Below are 12,065 nucleotides of genomic sequence, written 5' to 3'. Positions count from 1 at the left end.
TTCATCGTGTAAATGGGTTAATCTTTCAAAATACCGCAAATCAATTCTATAATCTTATTGCCCTTACAGGTTTTGCAATATAACGCCAATAATGACTCATTTTAAATTCCTACACGAAGCTGCGAGTAATATTTCTTTTAATAGACTAAATGGAACATCTTATTAAGCAGCAACCTAATCTTTGATTTGGCATCGGGATTTGTAATCTTAGTTGTGATCTAAAATATGAAACAACCTTGCAAAATTCACGTATGCTGAGAAAAAAAAAATAAAAAATGAAAATGTCACATTAATTTTACCGCTTATCCTTTTCAGCGTATCCGGGGTGACTTTGGGTGTCCGCCACTCACTCACGTCAAGAAAAATAATCGCCAACGTAAAATGTGTTGGAAAATAAGCATACCCTTCGTGCCATCGTTCTTGCCGGGCCATGCCATCTTCGTGAGGCAGATATTGTTTGTTTTGAACTTGTCAAGAAGGGCAACTCTTAAACTAAACGTATACTGTACCTGAGTGTGACGTCATGCTCGTATGGCCCCATCCGCCTCGTTGTACTGTGTATTGCTCAGGATCTCGCTCGTTTTTTTGTTTTATGCGTGTATACAAACATCAATGGTATATCGAAAACGTAGTTTACACAAATAAATACCCTACGCATTAAAAGCAAGAAAACATGGTAATTCTTGTCGGTAATGTTACTCCGTTTACATTTTCACGTATGTTTTTTTTGCACGTTCACATATTTATACTACAAAAACAAAACATTTCCAGCACAACACAACTCAGATAAAAATACATGAAGCGATTAATAATCGCCACGACAAGCGAAGAAACACGTTCATTTTACATTCATAAAACTCGAGCAAAGTTTATTGAATGAAGAAATTCTGAGCATTATCAAACAATTTTACAACTGGATTTACATATGGAAACCAAGTACGAGTTTGTAGAAGCCTGCGCTCTCTTGCAAGCTTTCGAAATGGGGAAATTTCACGGAGGTTCTTTTGTGGCAACACAGTGAAGGGCAAGTCGGAAACGCAATGGACTTGTGACTCCGCAGCTAAACCCCGCCCCTCGTGTTCCATTTGGCCAATCGCAGTCAAGTTTACGACTACGGGGCGGGACGAAGCGAACAACAAGGTAGCTTACGATTGTATATATCCCTGACGTCGGCAACTCAGAAAATAGTCGGCTAAGCATAGCTTCGGAAATGGTCGAGCTACCTTAGCGCAAAAGCAAGTACGAAGTCATAAAAAAAGCCTAAATTCTTCTCGCAGACTCTCACCCACTTCGACATCCAACCCACATAGGCACCGTAAACGCCTTAAAAGTAAGATTTCTCCAAGTTTTCCTGTCTTCATGGAGGAGAAGAAGGAAGACGGCGACTCGGAGATCCAGGAACACGGACCGGAGCACTGGTTCTCAAAATGGGAGCGGCAGTGTTTGGCCGAGGCGGAGCAGAGAGAGCCGAGCGAGGAGGAGGCCGACAACGACCAGGATAAACTATGGCATCTTTTTCAGAACTCTGCCACCGCCGTGGCACAGTTATACAAAGGTTGAAGCCGCCGCTTTCTTGTGTGCCTGCTTGTTAGCATCGATGACAGTGTTGCCACACCGTCAGGCGACCCTTTAGCTTGTTGATTAGCAACTTAGCTCAGCGATCCTGACATTTTGACACATTGATCGAACTCCGATGAAGTCGTTTGTACAGAACAACTTGCACAACCGACCAGTGCACGATTTACGTTAACTTGTGTCAGATGGTTAAGATAAACTATGAACTTGATTGACGCCCATAAGTTAGGAGACTGAAAGCGCCCCGCGTAGCTTCTTGGTACATATAAAACAGCGTCTGCTTCAAAAATAATAATAACAAAGACCGGAGATACTGTAGTGTGTCAATATACTCATTTGTTGACTCGATGTTGGGCCGTTTTGCTAACCCGTCGTGAGCCAAGCTAGTTACAAAATGGCGATGGTAACAACAATCGTATCTACGCGACATTCCCAGATGACAGTTTGTTGAAACTGTCAATGTTCCCATCTGTTTTACTCGCCGATTTATTCCACGTCTCGCAGAATGACGACAAAAGTTAATCGGCACAACACATGCTCGCACTGAGACACTCGGTCAGCTGCTGAGTGGACACTCATCGAGACAACGTGTAGCTTTAGCCAGCCTTCCAATCACAAAATGGCGTGAATATTATTAGTTGCCTGTTTGAAATTTGGCTTGTCTTGGGCCGGCCACGACTGTCTGTTCGCGGCTGCGATCGATGTCCATATTTTTAGAGCGTGTTGTGTCCACCGACATATGTTTGACATTGCTTTGCAACTTTACTGCTGAGAGGACACTTCAGCTGGTGTGTGACTCCTTTCTTTGCTGCCAAGCTCGCTAACTGTTTATTTTGGTGCGAGTGACTTTGTACACCCAAGATAAAATGGCCTCATCTCGACCTGCTGCGCCTTTTGGGTGCTTAGCTTCTGTTTGGACTGGTCTTGTCATATCTGAATAAACCAAACGACCCCCCCAATCTCTCCCACAGATCGAGTATGTCATCAACAGGGCCTGTCATTGTGGGTGCCATTTCAGAACGCTGCTACGGCAGTCACCAATCTGTACAAAGGTACCATCTGCGCTTCTTCCATCGTTCCGCTTTTGACTTGGAAATATGGCGAAATGTTAAGACGGCTACCTTTAATTGTCCACCTGGTTACACCCTTACATGGCATGGAATATCTGAGGTCAAACAATCTTGTAGGATGCTGGAAACGGTGCATCTCATTTTACCTAACATGCAATGATATAGGTAACATTTTCACATGAACAGTTTTACGAATCTAAGAAGTTAATATGTAACATGAAAACAGCACAATGCAGACAAACACTTCACAGAAAGTCGATTTACTTGTATGCTCGTCCATCCAGTCACCAAACGGCTATGTCCAATAATTGTGTGCCCTAAATCAAGTTTTCACAGTTTTGTTTGAAAACACCCTGTGGCTTGATGACCTTTTTGTACATTGTATGGATAATAACAATGTTATTGTCCTATACTCTTCTGTTTCAATGTTAAGAATTCACCAGCTACAGCTAAACTAATGCTGTGTGGCTCCATAAGAATGAGATTTCTCTGGACTCTTGTTGTCTTATTGTATTGGGAGTATCTGGAAGCATGGTTTAAGTGGGTTTTCTTTGAACTAAAGCATTTCTTAATGTATGACAATTTTTTTTTTTTCCCAGTAATTTGTATTTGTTTGTACTCGTAGAGAGCGTCGAGGCCCATCAGAGGAGCTTCGACCGGGGCATCCAGATAGGACACCAGCGACGTAATAAGGTTAGCCACGTTATGTCAAGACCAAGTTGTCTCCAATGTAGCAAAAAAAAAAAAAAAACCTGCGTATATTCCTTACAGGACATGTTGGCCTGGGTAAAAAAGCGCCGGAGAACCATCCGCAGGGAGGATCTTATCAGCTTCCTGTGTGGCAAAGCACCCCCACACAGGAGTAGCAGGGCCAACACAAGGCTGGCCATGGTGGCCCCCAGCCGGGCTAACTCGCCGGCCGAGACCGGCTCGTCTGTAGAGGCTGACCTCCAACCGTTCAGGGAGGCCATTGCTCTGCACGGTAAGCAAGCGTCAAACGCGAGTCCTCTCATCACATGTATACACAAGTGTATACGTGAGAGAAAATGTCTGTCCGTATGTAGTTGCGAGATAAGGTGAGCTCAAGTGTGGGCCAGTCGTGACTGGGGAGGCCCCTCCTCTGGGGTTAGAAGTCCTCCCAAGTTCTGCTTTTAAAGGGTGGAGATGTTGTTGTTTTGGACTTGTGGCTTTAGTCTCTATGTTAATGTCATGGACACACTGTTGACGTTTTCACTGTCACACAAGTTTGTATTGCTCCAAATCTAAAAGATAAAGTGCTCCCCGCATTGGGGAAAAAAAAGAAAGAAAAATATTATAGGTCCGATCACAAGATAGAGCAATATGTCTATTTAAATAGCTTTATTTGCAGTTAACTGGGTTGACTGTTTACTGTGGTGTTGGAAAATCAAGGTTTCAAATACGGATACTACTCTTTTTACCTGGAAATGAGCGCTTTTTTTTTTTTTTGCTTACAAAGGACAGGTTCAAACCGAACAAAATATGATTGGTTGCTTTCAGACTTGACTCAACAAGGTGCCTGTTTGAAAATAATTAGATGGCAATCGCAGTTTTTTTTTAAAATTTTAACCTTCTTTGTACACATGGGGGATAAAGGGTATGTCTTTGTCTTAACCCCTTGGGACGTAATCCCGTAAATGCTTAAGGACACGTGTGTCTGAACCAATAAATCCGCTACATTTTTCTGGTCACCGAGATGATCGGACAAAGCTTTACCAATCAAAACCAACCGGTTGCCAGCCACTAACGCCCATGCTGTTTGGCGTCCAGGTCTGAGCGGCGCCATGGCGAGCATCAGCGTGCGCTCAGGCCCCCCGGGGTCTCCCACGCATGTAAGCGGGAGCAGCAGTAACGGAGGCGGCGCCGGCGGAGGGGCCTCTTCAGGTTCAGGGCCGCTGTGCCGCGGGCGACGCAACGGCCTGCTGGACGTGGACCTGAACACTTTCATCTCCGAGGAGATGGCGCTGCACCTGGACTCTTCCGGCTCCGCGTCGGGCGGAGGCGGCGGCGCGGCCAGGAAACGAAACTCCACCCAGTGCAGTGACGTCATCACAGACTCGCCCACTCACAAACGCAACAGGATGATTTGAACTGGCCCCGAAGACGCCGCGAGGCTTCGGGTTAAGATGGCCGATCTGGCCGTCTCCCTTCCTTCCTCTTGTCAAATTAGAGCGTGCGTGCGTGCGTGCGCGCGCCCGTTCCAGCGTGTTGGAGGGACCCAGGCAGTTGCCCCGTGGTGGGTGAAGACGCACTGTGCTGAAGCCACTTGATTTTTGACACATTTGTGCCCTTACCCCTCCCCCACCCACCACCTTAATAAGGAAGTGAGGTGTCACTTGAGGACGTCAAACACTTCTTTCTGTTACACTCTTATATCCAATCCTGCCCTTCCAATCCTTCAACCACTTTTTCTTCTTTTACCGCCAGTGTTAACCATTCTTTTCACTGTTCACAACAGTAATAGCCAAATTTAACTTTCATGCCTTTTTTTTTTGTTATTGTTGTTATTCTGGTATTTTCTGAGGTTAATTGAGAGGATTGTCGGAATACGTGCTCTCACCCTCGTTTTCGCAGTCTTATTCTAAAATATATATATATAATTAATGTGATTGTGTGACTTTTCCGATGAGTTGCAATAAGGCTTTTTTTGCACTTACGGTTTCATGCAAACAAAATCGGCTCTTCCATTGGATTGCAGTTGTAACGTCACGAGGACGCCGGCGAACGCTCGCCGTCACGTGTAGTTCTCTAGTCCTCGTCTGTTTTGGTTCCGCAAAAGACTGAAGTTGACGCGAGAACCCAGGTGCTGTAAGAATAAAAGGAATATGTCACAAACGAGTCGTAAAAGTTTCTCAGCAGACAAGCCATCCCCATTGTTTGTTTTGAGTTCATTAACATGCAGTATTCAAGACGATGGCTTTCAGGGACTCCCGTGTCACACGCTCGGCCCGGCCCGGCCCGTTTTCCTTTTGAATACTCCCGATTTTGAAAAGAACCCCCTAAAAAAAAATTAGCGACAGTTTTATTTCCAGTCATGTTCTGCAATGTTGAAGGCATTTACACTTGACGTCGGTAGCTCTCGTCTTGAAGTGCATGTGGCTTTGTTGAAACTTCAAACATATTTTACTTTGGCTCTCATATTCCTGCATGATTGCTGGATGGTATTTTGTCATTTTTTGTTGCAAAAACACTGAAAAGTGGAAATTCATTTGACTACAGAGCCTCCGATCAGATGTTTAAAGTGTCACTGTTGAGGGCATTTTTTTTAATGTACAAAAAAAGCAACATTGTTTATCATAGGAAGGATTTTTTTTTTCTTCAATAGGAACTTTCCCTAAAAGTAAAAGTTTCTGGAAGTAGTCCCTTAACCAGCGGTGAGGAGCCTATTTGTCTTTCCTCAAAAGGCCTTGTTAAAATTGTAAAAAATTCATCGAAACAAATGTTAATTCTGTTTTTCGAACATTTGTTAGTTAAACAATTTCGAGTTTTAATGCAGTTCAAGGGTCTTGATTTCAAATTGCATGACGGGCCAGATCCACCGCTGAGTGTCATTGGTTCCTCACCCCTTCTTGATTGTGACACAAAATGCTGAGAGGAGGATTTGTTGGCAGCCTGTTCTGTTATTTAAAATCATTTTGCTTAGCTTTCTTTTTCCTCATGCTTTAACTCTGCTCTGTGATTTAACACTCGCATCTGCAGCACTTTTGACTGAAAAGCAACATGATGGTTGTTGCACGTCACATCTGTTGAAGGGAACATTGTGTGACATACATGTGTAGACATGCGCTCCAATTTAAAACAAACATTTGGAATTTAATCCCAATTGTTTTTTGTTTTTTTTTGTCACTTTCTACACAGGCAGACTTGAGCCACGTCTTTGAAGCCAACACTATTATCAGCTCTTTCTTCATACATAATTGTCAAAAAAGGTAATAAATGGCTAATCTATATACTTAACATTTAATTGTTGGTATGATATATGTGGTTCATATTGTAAAGCTGAAATAAAAATTAAGTTGCAAATTGGCTGGAATTATTCATTGAATTATTTTTTTTTATAGACTGGAAAGTGGGTTTTGTATAAACATTTCTTTTATGTTTATAAATGACACGTATTTACAGAAAAGGGAACACAAACGGGCACATGAGTCGATCGGTTTTATTAAAAACATGGATGAAATATTTGAGTAGCCGGCAGCTCTACTTTCGTCCACTAGATGTCCCCACAATAAAACTTGTAAGGTTTTTTTTCTCCCATAGTTGACAATTGAGTCCTCCACACAAAGGTGTCAAAAGTATTCATACTATTCACGTTCGTTTTTCAGGTAGAAGTATTGACTTGAGATCTAAAAATAATTAAGTACAAGTTCATGTATCAAATCCAATTCAAACTCTTAACTGGAAAAACGTCCACGGGCGGCATCAATGTGGCATTTTGTATCCTTATATATACTACATCATCTTCCCGAAAATATTTATGTAAAGCCAATAATTTTATAAGATGTACGGTGTCGTCTACGTATCTCAAATGTATATTTATTGTGTAGCTACGTATGATCGCATTTAGTAGGCCTGGTGCACACTTTGCTGCTAAATAAGCGTTACTTACAAACACCGCATATAAACAAGAATATCTAGAAATTCGTGTTTCGAATATAACAGTCCACCATAATAGCTTGCTACAGTGCAGTATATAAAGTCTCACACACTCGACTTTCCTTGATAATAAACTTTAATCTTACCTCAAAATTCTTTTGCTGTGCTGATCTGGGCTGGTAGCATTTAGGTTCATTTCGCAGTCAAAATGAAATGGGTGAAATTTCAACGAAAAGTACGAGGAGATATTTGCGGTGGTTCGGTGTTTTTCTGACTTTAAAAAACCCACTAGACTGGGGAAAGCCATCTACCAATCATAGAAAAACCTTTCTTCTTCTGCTGCTTTATTGGGCAGTGCTTTTTGTACAACGGCGTCACCCGGTGGCCTGGGAAGCTATCTGTTTTGTGAAAATAGTTACTTCAATGTAACTTAAAAAAAAGAGCAAAGTAAATCATACAAAAGACATTTCCTGTATTTCAACCGGCCTCCAAATTACGTAAAAATCTTTTTTTTAACTCGCCCCAAAACATTGTTTTCCCTCGACCTTGTTTTGGCTCAACATGAGGACATTGTTCTTCTTTGTTCGCTGTGCTGCCTCAATACGAAAAAATTAGTCCAGAAGGGCAGCCATCTTACGTTGCCAGAGTGACTGCCTACACTGCTATCTATCGAAAGAACCCGTGTAAATGGGGGGTGTAAATAATTTGGAGACAAATCTCTCCCCAAAGTTAAATGGATATAGAGCTCTTTTAGTCACTGTGGTTTTAAATAGGACTCGTTTTTATATCACAATTTACAAGGCAATCAACAAAGAATTGAACAGTGCTTTAAGCATAAGCAACTACAGGGTCGACATCAAAATGCATCAATTTTCTGTGGCGCATATTCTTATTGGGGTTTCAGCTGAGCTAGAGCTTAATTTGGGCAAGAAACCGGGTGCATCATTTATCATCATGATATCATTGGGTATCATTCAATTTCTCTTGGAATAAGATCATACCAAATCATTTTCAGATTTCTGGCATTGTTTCGGATGCCGTCTGTTACAGAGGCAATAATAGCCCAGTGTAATGATGAAACCCAATAACTGGAAATAATACACAATGCTGAAATCTAAACTATCTTACAAGATAATTCTGGTCCAAGATTTGTCTTCTTCTGATCTGACTTCCACACCGACAGGCTGAAAGCGATCAGATCCTTCAAAAGATGCCTTCTCCTTCCTTCTCTTTCTCCAAAACAGAATGCGATAAGGTGGATTTTATAAGTACATGGACCTTATATCTGGCTAAGGGGAAGAAACTTCTGGTAGTAGCTCTTCGTGACGTCAATCATAAGGTCCTGTGTGCACTCTGGAAGCTCCCCTGAAAACAAACCTGATAGGCGAAACGAGTTTAAAAATATATTCAGAAGGAACAGAAGAAAAGAAAGTATGCGTGTGCGTATGAGACCTGGACATCCGGAAAAGACGGTAAACGGTGGTACCACTGTCTCCGGAGGAAGAACAGTGTTGTCTAAAATCTTGCAACAGTCTTTCAGCACACAGCGACGACCCTGATGACAACATGAAAAAAAAAAAAAAAAAAGAAGGCTACAAATAAACCAAATGTTCATAACTTCTTGTCTATATTTGAATGAAGTGCAGTAATGTAATATACTATTTAATTAAATAATATTTAATCTGAAAATTAGGGTCTACTGACTAACTTTCATTTTTTTTAACACAAACATGAATTTATTCAAAGAATTCCTTGTTGTGCAGTGATTCCACAGCAACCAAAAATAAAGCATAACCTCCGGTCTCATCATGACTAGCATGTGACAGACGAGAGCAAGAAAGCCTCTGTCGTATATTTGCGCATGTGTGCACTTACTATGACGCAGTTCTTGCCGATGTGGACGTAAGATCCGATCTGGGCTGCGTTCACCACACAGTCCTCCTCGATGAACACATGGTCGCCAATATGCAGAGGGAAAAAGGCCACTCTGTCAGGGAGGAAGAGACTTCAATGCAATGCATTTTCCTCTTTATGCCAAGCCACGACCCTACTTCTTAATTTAATACAAGTTAGGAATATTTGTGCTATGCATTCTGACAGTGACTAGACCAGAGAAGATCCATCAACTCTCATGTTGACTAGATAAGACTAAATCCAAATGTTGAGAAGCTTTGCCACGAGAATAAAAACACGTTACCCCTTGCTGAACTTCTTGAAAGGTGGACGAATGACACTTCTGCTTTTGACCACACAATGTCTGCCCACCCTGACATTTGCTAGGTCCCCTCTGATTATACAGTCATTCATAACGATGGCCTGGAGAAGGAGGAGAAAAAAAATCATGATTCATACCACATATTTTAAAATCGTGTACTCGAACTTACTTTGCCATTAAGTACGATGTTTTGACTCCCACAGAGCACCGATTGCCGGCTAACCTTGTTGCCAGACGCCTGAAATGAACAAGAAATATCATATTAATATGGAGAGACGTGCGATTCTCGCTCAAGTTAGCACAATCAATGATGCCTTGTCGTACAACGCCCCGTCCGGCTAGTTAGCTACAAAGCATATTCGCTAACAACGCCCAGAAAGGATACATTACCGTCTCAATATACTCTGCTTTGTTGTACAAAATTTCAGACAACTCCATGGTTGTGAATGAGGATCTTTCTATGGAATAATAAGTAACATGAAAATGTAAAGCATTTGTTTTGATTAGCTCCGCTTTTCGGACTGCTGGTCGGACTGGATGGGTGGCCAGGCAAAACAAGTAAAGTGGAAGAGTTACCGATTGTTGTTTATTTTCATCTTCTTCATCATACACCAGAAATGAACATTCTAGAATGCGTCTTATTTTCAACGTAATTTTTTTTGTTAATCTTGTATGTGGTTTTAAACTGATTATGAATGTACTTCATTATCATTATTATTTTAACCAACCCTGTGGATTTGGAGTTTGATTAGTTTTGCCTGGATTTACTGTGATCAAATACTTGAATAATTATTGTATTTTTAGTCCTCTCGCATATTTTTCTTTATGTATTTCAATTTTAAATTTTGATTTACGGACACAAATACCTAAGTTTGGGTAAAAAGAATACATAAAATAAAATTTGCACATGCGCAGAGGCGAGCCCTTGGTCTGTCTTCTTCCTCGCGGTGCATGCTGGGTACCTGCCGACTTCTATCCGTCATGGCGTCCCGTGCCCTGCACCAGTGCGTCCGCTCTCTTGCCCGACCCTCGCTGCGGCTTTTGTCCGCCAACCTGGCAGTGAGAGCCGCCCCGGTCCCCGCGACCGCCGCTCTCCGACCCCTCTCCTTCGCCGCAGCCAGTCGGAGGACGCGGTGGCTCGGCCAGAGCTCTGTGAGTGTCCCCCTATCATTGAGCTGCTGTGGCCTAGCGTGCATCGCCGTGACCTACCGACGCCTTTCAAAAAAAGATTACGTTATAGAAGCAAGACAAAGTTAATGCCGCATAACGGGCTTTCGGGTTGGATAAATAAAGTGTCATTTCATGAAACGCTTTCTTAAAATTGACAATCTAAATGACTGAGGTATATAACCACGGCAGGTTAGCTAACTTGCTAACAAAGTTGGGATGCATTTTTGTTGATGCAACTGTATGGATGGTTACTGTTCATTTTGATTCGGTCGTTTTCCCGTGCGGCTTTTAAGTTGGCGCAATTGGAAGTCAATGCATTATTAAAACTCCGAGTCAATAATATTTTTGCAAAATACACTTGAATAATGTGTTAATTATGATTTTGCCGATTGTAACGTTTTGAAAGGTGTTGCAAAAATGTTGTTATAAATACGGCACTAGCTCAGCTACCATATAAAGGTTGAAATAGCAGTGATGAACTGTAATTGGTCATAAGCTCCAAGTAACTTCGATGCCATTTTCAGTCAATAGCAAGCGACAAAACAGATCAAATGGTAAACAACGTTAAATATTGTTTTTAATTCAGCATCTCTCCCTCCTCACTTCCAGATCTTGTCGAACGTGCTGTGCCGACAGTACGGGGACCTGCCCCCGCTCACTCTAGAGACTATCAAAGATCGTGTCATGTACGTCCTCAAGCTCTACGACAAGATTAACCCTGAGAAGGTGAGCAAGGCGTGCATTATCAAAAAACTTCAAACGGTGATTTGTTAACACAGCGTTTACAAACTTCTCCTCAGCTGCAAACGTCCTCCCACTTTATGAAAGACTTGGGTTTGGACAGCCTGGACCAGGTGGAGATTATCATGGCCATGGAGGATGAGTTTGGTGAGTGTCTTCTTTTTCTGGTCCTTTTGGTCACTGTTGTATTACTGCATTTGATACTTGTTCAGGCTTTGAGATCCCTGACGCAGAAGCCGAGAAGTTGATGACTCCCTCGGAGATCGTACAGTACATCGCAGACAAGAAAGATGTTTATGAATAAAAAGGAGTAAGGAAAACAAGTGGCAAGTCTCTCATGGAACAGTTGGGTATTTTTCTTCCAACAGATTTTGACTTTTTTTTTTTTTTAATGCAGTGTCACACCATCCAACCTCCACAGGAAGATGACAACTTAAGTGTCGACGTCCTCACTGTTGGCGCTTCTTTATTTGTGGTGTTGTCGCCATCAGCTGCCGCTTGCCGCGTCTCTCGTTTGTATTTAAATGAACAGCGCAAATAAAATGTCTTTGTTTTCCCCTCCACACATTTGTATAATTTCTTCCGTTGATCAATAAAGACATTGTCTCGCATGAAGGGTACTTTCTTTTTTCTGTTTGCTCATAGTTTTTTTTTTCTTGCCCATAGTCGTTTCAATTAGT

The 12,065-nt window shown here is 42.0% G+C and overlaps 3 protein-coding genes across 4 annotated transcripts; 2 read left to right on the top strand and 1 right to left on the bottom strand.

The window, feature by feature from the left end:
* Positions 1–1,070: 1,070 nt before the first annotated feature.
* hapstr1a (HUWE1 associated protein modifying stress responses a) lies at positions 1,071–6,689 on the top strand. Its single transcript, XM_088436478.1, has 5 exons — positions 1,071–1,555; positions 2,547–2,627; positions 3,271–3,338; positions 3,417–3,627; positions 4,434–6,689. The coding sequence occupies exons 1-5, from the start codon at positions 1,360–1,362 to the stop codon at positions 4,751–4,753; spliced, it is 876 nt and encodes a 291-aa protein (XP_088292604.1). The 5' UTR covers positions 1,071–1,359; the 3' UTR covers positions 4,754–6,689.
* Positions 6,690–8,017: 1,328 nt separating this feature from the next.
* On the bottom strand, positions 8,018–10,023 carry dctn5 (dynactin 5). The gene is made up of 6 exons (XM_088437072.1): positions 9,865–10,023; positions 9,644–9,712; positions 9,457–9,575; positions 9,135–9,246; positions 8,712–8,814; positions 8,018–8,636 (listed from the first exon to the last, which is right to left on the bottom strand). Exons 1-6 carry the CDS (start codon positions 9,910–9,912, stop codon positions 8,539–8,541), a joined length of 549 nt encoding a protein of 182 aa, XP_088293198.1. The 5' UTR covers positions 9,913–10,023; the 3' UTR covers positions 8,018–8,538.
* A 391-nt stretch (positions 10,024–10,414) lies between these two features.
* On the top strand, positions 10,415–11,996 carry ndufab1b (NADH:ubiquinone oxidoreductase subunit AB1b). 2 transcript variants are annotated; one of them, XM_088437319.1, is made up of 5 exons: positions 10,415–10,626; positions 11,254–11,370; positions 11,445–11,532; positions 11,598–11,695; positions 11,783–11,996. In XM_088437319.1, exons 1-4 carry the CDS (start codon positions 10,426–10,428, stop codon positions 11,687–11,689), a joined length of 498 nt encoding a protein of 165 aa, XP_088293445.1. In that variant the 5' UTR covers positions 10,415–10,425; the 3' UTR covers positions 11,690–11,695; positions 11,783–11,996. The 2 variants fall into 2 exon arrangements, with proteins under 2 accessions (XP_088293445.1, XP_088293446.1); XM_088437320.1 differs by having other exon boundaries at positions 11,598–11,711.
* The last annotated feature ends 69 nt before the right edge of the window (positions 11,997–12,065 follow it).

Source organism: Hippichthys cyanospilos, chromosome 16, assembly GCF_059441005.1.
Source record: "Hippichthys cyanospilos isolate Australia breed blue-spotted pipefish chromosome 16, RoL_Hcya_1.0, whole genome shotgun sequence".
Taxonomy (NCBI): domain Eukaryota; kingdom Metazoa; phylum Chordata; class Actinopteri; order Syngnathiformes; family Syngnathidae; genus Hippichthys; species Hippichthys cyanospilos.
This window is presented reverse-complemented; position numbering and strand designations above follow the sequence as displayed.

Coding starts and splice junctions, on each gene's coding strand:
- hapstr1a (XM_088436478.1), top strand. CDS start 1,360: ATGGAGGAGAAGAAGGAAGACGGCGACTCGGAGATCCAGGAACACGGA. Junction 2,628..3,270: donor AGTCACCAATCTGTACAAAG/GTACCATCTGCG, acceptor TTGTACTCGTAG/AGAGCGTCGAGGCCCATCAG. Junction 3,628..4,433: donor GGAGGCCATTGCTCTGCACG/GTAAGCAAGCGT, acceptor TTTGGCGTCCAG/GTCTGAGCGGCGCCATGGCG.
- dctn5 (XM_088437072.1), bottom strand. CDS start 9,912: ATGGAGTTGTCTGAAATTTTGTACAACAAAGCAGAGTATATTGAGACG. Junction 9,576..9,643: donor ACATCGTACTTAATGGCAAA/GTAAGTTCGAGT, acceptor CTCCTTCTCCAG/GCCATCGTTATGAATGACTG. Junction 8,815..9,134: donor TCGGCAAGAACTGCGTCATA/GTAAGTGCACAC, acceptor TGTTGTCATCAG/GGTCGTCGCTGTGTGCTGAA.
- ndufab1b (XM_088437319.1), top strand. CDS start 10,426: ATGCTGGGTACCTGCCGACTTCTATCCGTCATGGCGTCCCGTGCCCTG. Junction 10,627..11,253: donor GGTGGCTCGGCCAGAGCTCT/GTGAGTGTCCCC, acceptor CCTCACTTCCAG/ATCTTGTCGAACGTGCTGTG. Junction 11,533..11,597: donor GGCCATGGAGGATGAGTTTG/GTGAGTGTCTTC, acceptor ATACTTGTTCAG/GCTTTGAGATCCCTGACGCA.